The sequence below is a fragment of the Dendrobates tinctorius genome, unplaced genomic scaffold (genome assembly GCF_039654945.1).
Source record: "Dendrobates tinctorius isolate UK_male_01 unplaced genomic scaffold, ASM3965494v1 ptg000008l, whole genome shotgun sequence".
Taxonomy (NCBI): domain Eukaryota; kingdom Metazoa; phylum Chordata; class Amphibia; order Anura; family Dendrobatidae; genus Dendrobates; species Dendrobates tinctorius.
The window spans coordinates 9,417,885-9,432,225 of NW_027361676.1; the positions used below are offsets into that span (position 1 = coordinate 9,417,885).

The 14,341-nt window shown below is 39.5% G+C and overlaps 1 protein-coding gene across 1 annotated transcript in view; it reads left to right on the forward strand.

Moving 5' to 3' along the window:
- Positions 1-14,341, forward strand: part of FHIP1A (FHF complex subunit HOOK interacting protein 1A) — a 424,416-nt gene that overhangs the window by 264,231 nt on the left and 145,844 nt on the right. Inside the window, exons 5-6 of the mRNA XM_073576260.1 lie at positions 3,082-3,240; positions 6,692-6,778. Coding sequence (XP_073432361.1) covers positions 3,082-3,240; positions 6,692-6,778 — 246 coding nt within the window. The remainder of the gene's footprint in view (positions 1-3,081; positions 3,241-6,691; positions 6,779-14,341) is intronic.

A 14,341-nucleotide genomic window follows, 5' to 3' on the forward strand; every position in this document is an offset into this window, starting at 1 on the left:
GTCTTCCTATGCCTTTTTATAAAAGGGACCGTGAGGTATGAGATACACCACTGAACCAGATGGCACTTTAAATATTGTATGATGCATACAGTAAAATCCTTTATTAACTGCACGCCGATATAGACGCGCTCCCTGTGACTTTAAATACAGCCGTAACAGGCAGCTAGTCTTCACACAGGGCTCAGTGACGTCAGTCCCCACTCATAAAATATGCAACAGGGGAGCCGGCAGCTGATACATGGCACCGCTGAAGAAAGGCAGATCACCCCCGTGGAGCCGCACAGGAGCGGTGGGGAGCGGAGGTAACATAGAAATAGGCACAAATGACGGACTATTTTGTGTTCTTCCGCCTCACAGATCTGTTATAACAGGAAAATGGCGTACTTGAGATAGTACGTTGGGATGAAAGAAATCCCTCCGCAACCGTTATAGCTCACGCAGCCTCACACAAAGCAGGGAAATATAGCTAAATTAGGACACCCTGGGACTTCCAAAGGGTCCAAAACAGACCAGAGGAGATTCTAAAAAAAAAAGTCAGTGTCTTTTAATTATGCAACGAGAGAAATCCTGTCAGATTAGGCACAGGATGGGGACTATTTTGTATCCTTTCGCCAATCAGCTGGTATATGACAGGATTTTTGTAAAAAAATATCTCCAAAAGACAATAAAAATCTTGATAGACAAGCGTGGAGATACTTTTTCTGAGGACAAGGACAGATGGTGGGTAATGGATGGAGCAGGGAAAGGATTTTTTCACTCACGGTTCAAAATGGTGTCACCTTGCAGTAAAATGGCGGGAAAAGGCCTCAGATTGCAAAAATGTCTTTTTTAATGTCCAAAGCTCAGACAAGGGGTATCAGAATGTACCTCTGAGTAACGAGAAAACAATCCTTCCGTGGGTTATCGAAGAGAGCAATTTTCTTTTGCTTTATTTGTGGCTTTAGGACATGCCTCCTCAGAGATCCTGAGCCATGAGTATTACAACATCGCCAGCTCAGGCCACACCCCCCATTACTTGATCATTTGTAAGCACAATTATACACTTACACTTTTGCTGTGATTTGCACTCCATTGTAGCTGGCAGAGGGGTGAGCAGTTCTCCTTTTGCGGTGCTCCTTGTGAAAGTGTTGCTTCTGATTAGTGGACAAATGAGAGAAAAGCTCATTTTCGCTGCTCCAGCAATCAGCAATGGCATTCTAGAAAAGAGGGAGGAATATATATTACAGTTGTGGCCAAAAGTATTGACACCCCTGCAATTCTGTCAGATAATACTCCGTTTCTTCGTGAAAATTATTGCAAACACAAATTCTTTGTTATTATTATCTTCATTTAATTTGTCTTAAATGAAAAAAACACAAAAAGAATTGTCCTAAAGCCAAATTGGATATAATTCCACACCAAACATAAAAAAGAGGGTGGACAAAAGTATTGGCACTGTTCGAAAAATCATGTGATGCTTCTCTAGTTTGTGTAATTAACAGCACCTGTAACTTACCTGTGGCACCTAAAAGGTGTTTGCAATAACTAAATCACACTTGCAGCCAGTTGACATAGATTAAAGTTGACTCAACCTCTGTCCTGTGTCCTTGTGTGTACTGCATTGAGCATGGAGAAAAGAAAGAAGACCAAAGAACTGTCTGAGGACTTGAGAAACCAAATTGTGAGGAAGCATGAGCAATCTCAAGGCTACAAATCCATCTCCAAAGACCTGAATGTTCCTGTGTCTACCGTGCGCAGTGTCATCAAGAAGCTTAAAGCCCATGGCACTGTGCCTAACCTCCCTAGATGTGGACAGAAAAGAAAAATTGACAAGAGATTTCAACGCAAGATTGTGCGGATGTTGGATAAAGAACCTCGACTAACATCCAAACAAGTTCAAGCTGCCCTGCAGTCCGAGGGTACAACAGTGTCAACCCGTACTATCCGTCGGCGTCTGAATGAAAAGGGACTGTATGGTAGGAGACCCAGGAAGACCCCACTTCTTACCCTGAGACATAAAAAAGCCAGGCTGGAGTTTGCCAAAACTTACCTGAAAAAGCCTAAAACGTTTTGGAAGAATGTTCTCTGGTCAGATGAGACAAAAGTAGAGGTTTTTGGGCAAAGGCATCAACATAGAGTTTACAGGAGAAAAAAAGAGGCATTCAAAGAAAAAAACACGGTCCCTACAGTCAAACATGGCGGAGGTTCCCTGATGTTTTAGGGATGCTTTGCTGCCTCTGGCACTGGACTGCTTGACCATGTGCATGGCATTATGAAGTCTGAGGACTACCAACAAATTTTGCAGCATAATGTAGGGCCCAGTGTGAGAAAGCTGGGTCTCCCTCAGAGGTCATGGGTCTTCCAGCAGGACAATGACCCAAAACACACTTCAAACAGCACTAGAAAATGGTTTGAGAGAAAGCACTGGAGACTTCTAAGGTGGCCAGCAATGAGTCCAGACCTGAATCCCATAGAACACCTGTGGAGAGATCTAAAAATGGCAGTTTGGAGATGGCACCCTTCAAATATCAGGGACCTGGAGCAGTTTGCCAAAGAAGAATGGTCTAAAATACCAGCAGAGCATTGTAAGAAACTCATTGATGGTTACCGGAAGCGGTTGGTCGCAGTTATTTTGGCTAAAGGTTGTGCAACCAAGTATTAGGCTGAGGGTGCCAATACTTTTGTCTGGCCCATTTTTGGAGTTTTGTGTGAAATGATCAATGTTTTGCTTTTTGCTTCATTCTCTTTGTGTTTTTTCATTTAAGACAAATTAAATGAAGATAATAATACCAAATAATTTGTGTTTGCAATCATTTTCAGGAAGAAACTGAGTATTATCTGACAGAATTGCAGGGGTGTCAATACTTTTGGCCACAACTGTATGTATATATCCCCTTTCCTGGAAAAACTTTAGTTTTACCATGAACTTTAACAGGACGAAGAGTTAAAAAATATCCTAGTTTCCTATCAGCTGATGCCTCCTTTATTCTGCCACCCTAGGCACTGAACCTCCAGTGCCTAGAGGTAAATATGGCACTGTCTATGTGTGACCATTTCTATATAAGAGTATGTCCTTTTAGTGATGTTTTTCCCTGTCTACAGGTCCTAGCGACAGGATTGAGTGGTCTCTATTCGTCGTTACCAACAAAGCTGGAAGATAAAGGAGAAGAATGGCATTGTCTTGTTAAAGAAGACTGGCTCCAGGTCCCTTCACTGATTCAGTTTATGAACTCTCTTGAATTCTGCAATGCAGTAATACAGGTTAGTAATTAATTTATTAAAAAGTAGTTTTATACATAGAAATATATTGGAACTCTTCATCGCCCTTGAGTTGTGCAAGTTTTTACGTTATTTTCATTTTTTGTATTTGAATTGATTAAACTAAGTGCCTCAAAATTCTGATCATTTATAAGATAATTATCGGGAAGTGTTTTCTACATTAGAAATGTTTAGTTTAAAATGCTATTACTATTATTTTTACTGCCAGAGAAGTCTCCTCTGGATTCAAAAGAACATTTGAAGGTTGCTGAGATATTAATACTTCAGGCCTGAAATTGCATTCTCACAAGCTTTACTTCAAGTTTATTGTGACTAAATTAACAGGGTATACCATGTATCCACTTTATTCTTTTACAATACTTTAATAGACAACTTTAGAAAACAATGCTAAGCATTCAATATAAAAGCGATTACACTAACTCATGTACAGTAAGTGTACATATACACAGAAAGAAAAATTGGCATAAAAAGTTTACCCACACCCCTGTTAAAATGCCAGGTTTTTGTCAAGTAAAAAAAGCATACCAATAAGAATAATTTCAGATTTTCCTGACATTTTCTTAGCTGCATTTTACAACAAAAGCCATGATCCATAAACTGCTTACAACACAGCAAAGGGATCTTATTGTTGAAAGTTATCAGTCAGGAGCATGAGTTTAAAAAAAAATTCTAAGGCATTAGATATGTCAAGGAACACTATGAACTCTGTCATAAAGAAGTGGCTTATATTTGGCACATCAGTGATATTATCTAGAAATTGAAGAAAAGGCAGAAGAAAATTGGTCTGTAGTCAAGAAGCCTATAGCAACATTAAAAGAACTGTAAGTGACTGTGCACTACAATCGACAACAATCTCTTGTATTGTTCATGTGTGGTCTGTGGGGTAGGATGATAGTTTTTTTCTTATTTTTTCTTACAAAAACATCTAAGTTCAGCTACGTTTTGCCAAAGCTTACATCAAGTCTGCCAAAAGCATGCGGGAAAATGTGTTATGGTATCATAAGACAAATGTTGAATTTTTTGGCCATAATTCCAAAAGGTATGTTTAGCTCAAAGCCAACACTGCACATCACCAAAAGAACACCATGCCTGCAGTGAAGCATGATGGCAGCTGCATTATGCTTTTCTTTTTTCAGCTGGTAATGTTTGCCCACTCTTCTTTCAAGTTGCACTCCAAATCTGTCAAATTGCAAAGGCATCTCATATGTACAGCCCTCTTCAGGTTGAACCTCAAATGTTTTATTTGATTGAGGTCTAGGCTCTGGCTGGGCAATTCAAACACCTTGATCTTCTTCTGGCAAAACCATTATTTTGTTGATTTTGAGCTATGCTTAGGATCGTTGTCATGCTGAAAAGTCCTTTTCATCTTTACATTTAACTTTAATATTTTGTTGCATAACTTTTTGAGAAAATCAGTACAATTTCTGTAATTTTCAAGAGACTTCTGCACCTATTTTTGCTCACTTCTCATCAGCCAACCTATAGCTGTCTCATGGTTGAAGTGTGCATTCTTCAGACTGCATATTTCAGCTCCTTCTACAGAAGGTCACCAGTATAGTCCAATGATTTGCTCTTAGCCATTCTTGCTTGTTTTTAGTTGTGTTTTGGGTATTTATTCTGTTGGAGGACTCATGACCTGCGACTCAGACCAACCTTTATGACACTGGTCATCACATTTCACTCCAGGATGCCTTGATAGTCTTGAGATGTCATTATACCCTGCACAGATTTAAAATACCCGATGCCTGATGCAGCAGAACAGCCCCAAAACATAACCAAGCCTCCTCCATGTTTCACAGCAGGTATAATTTCATTTTACTTGCGTGCTTAATTTTGCATCTGTGAATACAGATCTGACATGATGTGCCAAAAAGCCCCACTTTTGTCTCATCTCTCCAAATAACATTCTCCCAGAAGATTTGACTTTTCTCAATATGCATTTCAGCACATTCTAGCATTGCTTTTTCATGATTTGCTTTCAACAGTTGTGTCCTCTTTTGTCATCCCAAAGTCCTCTTTGGCCAAGATGGCAATGGATCGTGTGATCTGACAGTGATGTGCCTTAACTTCCGAGTTCATCTCTAATCTCTTTGGAAGTTGTAATGGGCATTTCGGTTACCATTCATATTATGCATCACTTCAATTTGTCATCAATTTTCCTTGTATACACCATGATGCCAAACAGCACAGTAACACCCACGCCACAGCACAGTAACTTCTTTTAACCATTCAAATCGGGAGACTGACTGATTACAAGTTTCAAGACACCTGTTATGATAATTATGGAACACACCTTAGTTTAACATGTCCTTATGGTCAAATTATTTTCTCTTTTCTAAGGGTTCCATCATTTTTGTCCAGGACATTGCCAGTAGGTTTTTTTTTTAATTTTCCAGTTGAACCACAATTCAAATGCAATGTCTGATGTTCATTAGTTGATATTCAGTAAATTTAATTTGAAAATTACTTTTGTCCATTTTAAGTTATTTTAGTGACCGTTGTTGGTTTTTCTTACTTCAACAGAAAGGCATCATCAGTTTTGTCCATGTCTGTATAACATGGCACATACAAAAGTGTCCTTAAAGAACACAATGAAATATCCTGAGTGATCATAAACTGCACATATTTCATACATCCCTTACATTCTTCATTTGTCATTTAATTATTGTCTGCTTGAACCTTTGAAAACATTGCAAAATATATTAGTACTTCCAATCAATAGAATTTAGATAGTACAAAAAGTATTATAAATGTTTCAGATATATCAGACGATATTGCATCCACGCCACACCCCTGGAAACGACGCATACTTACGCACCGCAGACAAACGCATGCAAATGCATGTCCATGCGTATACCATGTTAAAGATAGGTATGCATGACTCATGCGGATGGATGCGGACGAGACGCTGCGGACACAACCGCAAATGTGAAACCGTCCTAACTCTTATTAATTGTTGCTATTAGGAGCACAAAATATAAGTGTGCTATGAAAAGTGTGTTCTTGTTTTATAGAAAATAATTGACTAGTATAAAGAATGATATGAGTTCATAATAAGCAGTAATAAGTAGACATTGCACCCAGTACTGTACAAGTTTTCCTAATAACTGTATCAGTATTAGTATTCATTTTTAACAAATATGCATTATAAAATGGCACTCATGTTCAGGTATATATCCATATAGATGTTTTCAAGTCACAAAGACTTTTTCTATTGATGTTGAATGACGTGAAGGCTGTTTCCTGATTCTGTTTGATAAGATGATCAATATGTAAAGTCAGCTAAAGCAAAATGGCATCTTGGTCCTTACACATATTCCTGACTGCAATATCCATAGATTTTAATGGTATATGTCTTTGCCTTTGTTAGCAATTAATTATCCATCTGTTTGAGTAAAAAGAAAGAAAGTAATATTAGAATTTCTGTTTTTAGGTTGCCCATCCCCTTATACGTGCTCAGCTGGTGGACTATATTTACAATGGCTTCCTGTTACCAGTTTTGGCTCCTGCATTGCACAAGGTAAGTTTAATGATCTTAAAAACTTATATCCTTTTCATCTGATTTCAACAGTAGGATGAGTTTTTACGCTTCAGGTGATCCCAGGAGCACAGGATCAGCAACTAAAGGATAGGCAATAAAATGCGGGCTGTCCGACATGGTCAATCCAATAAAATTATTGGACAGTAAAGAGCAATAAATATATTTTTTAATTGTATGTCAAGTATAATGAATCATGAAAATGTCTAATATATTGTGTCTTTGTTAAAGGGGTATTCTTAAGTTGCCATCTTTTTGAGGGATAGTTCCGGTCAGTAGTTTCTCCTGCTACTATAAAACATTAACGGTATTTCATTTTATTGAAGTTTACACTGTTATTACTATATTTACATGTAGAAGTAACAGGGGCTCTCAACAAGGACACAGCTCAGGAATATAAGCGCTGTGAGTAAGAAATCTGCTGTGGGATCTGCCCACACTGGGGGATGGCAATTATGCAGGACTGTTAACAGAAGCTCGGTCAGGAGCTGACAGGGAGGGGGGAGGTGAGCAGCTTACTAAATGCTAAATAGAAATCAATGAGCTGGAGCCATCCAGCTTGAATGTAACTACTGTGCATACTCAGCCAAGTTCTGGTGGTCGTTCACCTTGACAAAAGCTGTACACTATGTAAGATAAAGGTTTATACAATTGAATAATGAATGCAGATAAAAATAAGCACGTTTGTGACCAACTTTTTTATGTTGTCTAATACTACTACCATTTTCATAACTTGATAAAACACTTAATAAACCTTTTATCAGCTAAGCACCTCTGAATTGAGGTTAATAAGGTGGCATAATAAAGTTTAGGGTAGGATAGATTCAAGATGCTAACCTTTGAGATATATAAATGTGTATTATTTGTTTCTGTATTTTCATGTAGAAATAAATATAAATGCACTATATATAGAACTAATATAGAAAGCCTGCTTCCCCACAATAATCACCTACCACACATAATTGATTACTTTAGTTTTTAAAGGGTATCAGTCAAAACAATCCAGTTCCCCAAATTGTTTTACTTATGCAATATGTTACTAACTGACTGAAAAGTAGCTTTCATATTCTTATTTAATATGAAAATGAGGCTTAAGTGCTCTGGGGGGTGTCAAATACTTTCCAAGCATCTGACTCCTCAGCTCTATTCCACACCTTGACCCACCTTCTTCTGTTTGACCGACAGCCCACTGCCATGAATATGTGGCGCCCCTGAGGGTTCAGTCGCCACAGAGGTACTGCACCTCCTCCTGAGGTGTGGTACCCCACCATCCAGGTAAGGTGGAGACACCTGACCACACTGCAACACCTGCATCCCACACAACATAGTAGTGTAGCAAATCACCCTTTGGTGGCTCCCTGCTTGGAACACAAAGCGTGCTGGGAGGCGGGTGGAGTTTAGTTTGCACTAAAAGAGCGGGAAGAGGATAGGATTTAGGCAGTTAGTCACAGGAGTCTGACGAGGTCAGTCTGTGAGAGGAGATCCCCTGAGTGGGATGGATGAAGGAAGTGCTGCAGCTGACCTCAGTGATCTGGCTCCGCTGGCACAAGAAAGGAATATTGATTGAAAGCCTGACTCTCCATAAGAAAGAAAGGATTGATACGGAACGTAACATAGTAACATAGTAACATAGTTTTGAAAGCTGAAGGAAGACCTTATGTCCATTTAGTTCAGCCTATTTTTAGTGCAGCTGTTCTGCATTGTTGATCCTGGGGAAGGCAAAAAACCCACAGAGTAGAAGCCAATTTTCTCCATAGGGAAAAAAATTCCTTCCCCTAAGCTGGGTCAACCATCTACCTATAATATTATGTTATTCGTAACCTTCTATACTGTTACTCACAAGAAAAGCATCCATTTTTTCTTAAATTCATTTAGCGAGTTGGCCATCACCACTTCCTCAGGAAGAGAATTCCAGAGCCTCACTGCTCTTACCGCGAAGAACCCTCTTCTATGCTGGTGCAGAAATTGTCTTTCCTCCAAACGAAGAGAATGCCCCCTTGTGAGGAGAATAAGAGAACAAGGACCAGGGTTAGAGGAGAACCCTTCCCAAGTTCTAAGCGCAAGGCCGGGGTCCGGTCCCCGAGGTTGTATGTATACTAATGGTGCTGCAGCAGACACCGGAGGAATAGAAGTAGTGACCACTTTATTCTCACACCAGACTTTGGGGCACAACAGCAATGTGTGTGAGCCAGGACTAGGTAGAAGGAGTCCCTGAAGCAGGCTACAGCTGTCTGCCGTACAAGTAGAATTCTTAGGAACGTCTGACAGGAGGAACTCCAGTGTAACTCAGTACTGTGAGTACTTCACTAAAAGGCGCTAAGAGGGAGACGTTCAGAAAAGGCACATATGTTGGCGGAGTGTTGGAAAGGAGTACTTCATTTTGCCTGGAAGTTGGCTGAGCGCCTGACCCGGGGGACCCGGCACGGATGCGGGCACCTGTACCACAACAGACTGTGAGTAAAGCTTTGGAACTACATGCCCTGGTGTCCTCCACTTATTCCTGCACCAACCTGCTTGACACTGCTACATCCCTCCTGCGCCCGACACTACACCATCTAAGTGTCACTTCACTTACACTGCCCTGGGACTACAGCCCTGCCTGTGGAGGGCTATAACATCATTGCTGCACCACACCATCTGTCCCAGAGGATCTGTCTGCAGCGTCGGCTTAACATCTTCCTTGCCGTACACCACAGGTGGCATCATGAATCACTTATAAACTTTCACCACCAAAAGCACACTGAAACTCCCCCTTTTGCAATGGAGCTCCAGGGCCACGGACCAGGTCACTGCTGCCATGACAACCCCCGTTGAGAAGATCATCCGGCCTGGTACCGAGTACCCCACGGCCCTGGCGAGTGAGGGTGCTCCAACTACACAGCCAGTTAGCTGTCATTCAAGCAGAGGAAGATGGGGTGGTTGGGGAATAAGGCTGGGAAGGCTATGGCTCAGAGCATTTAAGATATATTTGCATGTGTATTAAAAAGGAGCTTGTCAGTCAAAGAGAAACAGATTGCACATGTGACAGAATCATAAGAACATCCATTTGACAGCTGTAAAATATAAATAATTGAGTTGCCTGTCAGAGGCAACAGAACAAAGGACAATCGGTACTGTGCCTATGCAATAGAAATGTATGGTCTCATTTACAGTTGGGGATAGAGGACCACTTAAATGCAATAAAATGGTGGTACTTCAATTTTGCACTAATCATCTCATAGAACATACAGTATATTATGTGCTCCACATGAAAATTAACACTTGGGCGGAATATTTTTAGGCGAGCCCTGTCAATCAGCTGCTCTTAGCCGATCAGAATTGTATTCTTTACAATGCTGAATGGTTGATTAGTTGACAGCAGCCGAAGCAATCTACGTGTACATACATTTCCTCCTAATTCTTTAAAGCTCCAAAATGTCCTTTCCGCTAGATTCCAGGCAAGGTATACAACCAACAAACCTTAAATGATCATTCCATATTGTGAGAATCCACAAGATGAACCCTTAATGGGCCTCTTGATTCTGCATCATGTCACTAATACTAAACCCTTTAACCCCGGAGGTATTTTCATTGTTGAATATTCGTTTTTTGCTCCCCTTCTTCCCAGAGCCATAAGTTTTTTATTTTCCATCAATATGGCCATATGAGGGCTTACTTTTTGCGGGATGAGTTGTACTTTTGAAGTAAACCATTGGTTTTACCATGTCGTGTACTAGAAAACTGGAAAAAAATTCAGTGCAGCGAAATTGCAAAAAAAGTGCAATCCCACACTTGTTTTTTGATTGGCTTTTTACTAGGTTCACTAAATGCTAAAACTGACCTGCCATTATGATTCTCCAGATCAGTACAAGTTCATAGAAACATGTCTAGGTTCTTTTTTATCTAAATGATGAAAAAAAAATCCAAACTTTGTAAAAAAAAAATTCAGATACCCGTAGCATCTCCATTTTTCGTGATATTGGGTTGGGTGAGTGAGTGCTTATTTTTTGCGTGCCGAGCTGACGTTATTAATGATACCATTTTGGTGCAGATATGATCTTTTGATCGCCCGTTATTGCATTTTAATGCAATATCGTGGCGACCAAAAAAATGTAATTCTGGCGTTTTCACTTTTTTTCTCACTATGCCGTTTAGTGATCAGGTTAATCCTTTTTTTGATAGGTCGGGCGATTCTGAATGCGGTGATACCAAATACGTGTATGTTTAATTTTTTTTATTGTTTTATTTTGAATGTGGCGAAAAGGGGGTGATATGAACTTTTATATTTTTTATTTTTTTAGATTTTTAAAAACTTTTTTTTTTTTACTTTTGGCATGCTTCAAAAGTCTCCATGGGAGACTAGAAGTTGCCATAGCCTGATCAACTCTGCTACATACAGGCGATGATCACATCGCCTCTATGTAGCAGAATTACTCACTTGCTATGAGCACTGACCACTGGATTGCGCTCATAGCAAGCCGGCAGTGACAACCATAGATTGTCATGCCAACCCACCAGTGACCCACGATCACATGACGGAGGTCACCAGTGGGCGGATTTCCGGCGCGATAACTGGAAGCGCATGTTAAATGTCGCTATCAGTGTTTGACAGCGGTATTTAACAGGTTAATTGCCGCAGACATGTGCCAGGAAAAGATGTAGGTCACCGCCCGGAGCCCACATCAAAGGAAGAGAGTCCGAGATCAGCATAAATATACGCCCGATGTCTGAAAGGGGTTAAAGGGAACCTGACATGCCCTCCAAACACCAGCATGTGTACATTTACAGTGTATGTATATATATACTGTGTATATATATATATATATATATATATATACACACACAGTATATATATATATATAAATATATATATATATATATATATATATATATATAACCTGCCTAACAAGCCCTTTCTGCTGTGTAACTCATTTCCATGTGTTTCAAAAAACTATTTTAAAATTTGATTTTCAATATGTAAATAAGTTTCAGTCTAATTTATGAGACTTTGGTTTCTTCAGAATAGTCATCCCACTCACCATGTCTGTGGACGTGATAACAGGACAGGATTTGCAAGACTCGGCATCACCGCCATGTCTCTGCAAATCAGGTGCATATGCGTGACTTTCTTGCCTCCAGGCTTCAGAGGCGCACTGCGCATGTCCAGAGACAAAGAAGAAGCCTGATATCCACAGAAAAGACGAAGATCAGTTACCGAATTTTCTGTAATCTCTATTCTTCTGACTTCAGGCTTCTTCTTTGCTTCTGGACAAGCACAGTGCGCCTCTGAAGCCGGGAAGCATACACCTGGCTTCAGAAGTGCACTGATGTATAAGAAAGAAATTTACATGTGAAATTTTCAGACAGATGGCGATGACGCTGGCTCTTGCAAATCATGGTGATAATATGCCCCATCGACTAATCTGAAATTTATTTGCATATTGAAAATTGAATTTAAAAGTAGTTTTTTGACACACATGGTAATGAGTTATACAATTTTTTTTATATGAATGTACACATACTATTAGTTTAGAGGGCCTTGGGGACAACTCAGGGTTCCTTTAATGCAAATAGTTTTTATAATATAAGAAGAATGTTAATTTTCAATAAGAAAGGAAAAGTTACGGAACATTTTGTATTATATTACTGGGAATGACTGGATTCATGTAATTGTGATGAGGTTAACGCCTTCCCAACCTTGGACGTATGTCCTGGTCTGGAAAGACTTCTTGACCTTGGACGTACTGGGTACTGGCATGAGCTGTGAGCGCGTGATTGCCGCCAAGTGTTCAGCCAATATCGTAGATGACACCCGTCTCTCATTGCCAGGAGCACTCCCGGCTTTTAATCCTTTAAATACTGCGATCGATATCGATCATTGCATTTAAAAGGCATGGAGAGGGAGGGGGCTCACTGATCATTGCCAGGGTGACCCGACTTCATCATGACGACATCCAGGTCATCAAACTACGTCAAACCCCTTAGACCCTGCGAAAATCATGGTCTGAGGGGCTTGTGACTGTGAAAAACTGACAAATAAAACTGTCATAATGCTGGTGCATTGAGATGGTTTATAACTGCAATCAGGCACATTAAAGTGAAAGTCTAATAAAGTGGCTAAGTAAAAAAAAAAATTGTAAAAATATTTTTGTAAAAAAAAATCACAAAATAATAAAAATAAAAATATACTGTACCCATAAATTTGGATTAAAAACACATGTGACATGCACACATATGAACAAGTCGGTAGGACACTGTTCATACCACCCACTGACTCAAACACAAACAGAGAGCACAGAATGACAATTGTGCAGAAATATCCTGCAGTAAAACATATACCAGTAGTCAGCAAGTGCTGATAAAAAGATAGTAACAAATACAGGGTATTTAGTCGATACTTTTTTTGCAAAAAAAATGTATACCAAGCTGCTCCACCATGTCAAGGTAACCCCTATTGAAGCAGTCTCTATCTAATGTATTTAAAGCCTGAACATGTGAACAGTGTCTAAATGAACAGGATGAAGACAGGCGCTTCCTGGTATGGGCACGTGGTGTAAGCCAGCTCTTTATGTCCATGTCACACAAGAGAGGGGTGGGGTCTCTCAAATCATGCATAGGCACAGAAAAAAATGGATTAAAAACACATGTGACATGCACACATATGAACCAGTCGGTAGGACACTGTTCATACCACCCACTGACTCAAACACAAACAGAGAGCACAGAATGACAATTGTGCAGAAATATCCTGCAGTAAAACATATACCAGTAGTCAGCAAGTGCTGATAAAAAGATAATAACAAATACAGGGTATTTAGTCGATACGTTTTTTTGCGAAAAAATGTATACCAAGCTACTCCACCGCGTCAAGGTAACTCAAACACAAACAGAGAGCACAGAATGACAATTGTTCACATGTTCAGGTTTTAAATACATTAGATAGGGACTGCTTCAATAGGGGTTACCTTGACGCTGTGGAGCAGCTTGGTATACCCATAAATTTGTATTTGTAAAAAAATAAACCAAAAATACACATTTGGTATCTCTGCTTCTAGAACAACCCAGATAAATAAAACTCTCACACTAATTAACCTCTTCAGTGAACACTGTAAAAAAATGGGGCAAGAAAAGATGCTTTTACATGATATCGCTGAACAAAAAGTTGAATAAAATGCGATAAAAAAGCTTATGTAAATTAAAATGGTATCACTGAAAACGTTATCTTCTCCTGCAAAAAACAAGCCACCATACAGCTCTCTCAGTGGAAAAGTAAAAAGTTATAGCTCTGAAAATACAGCAATGCCAAAATAATTATTTTTTCTATAAAATAGTTTTTATTGTATAGAAGCACCAAAAGATTAAAAAAACTATATAAATGTGGTATCGCTGTAATTGTACTGACCCAAAGAATAAAGCCTTATCAATTTTACCACACGCAGAATGTCATAAAAAAATAAATAAAAAAACAATTGCTGCATTTTGTTCATTCTGCCTTCCAAAACTTGGAATAGAAAGCAATCAAAAAACTTGTGCCCAAAAAGGGTACCAGTAAAAACGTAAAAATCC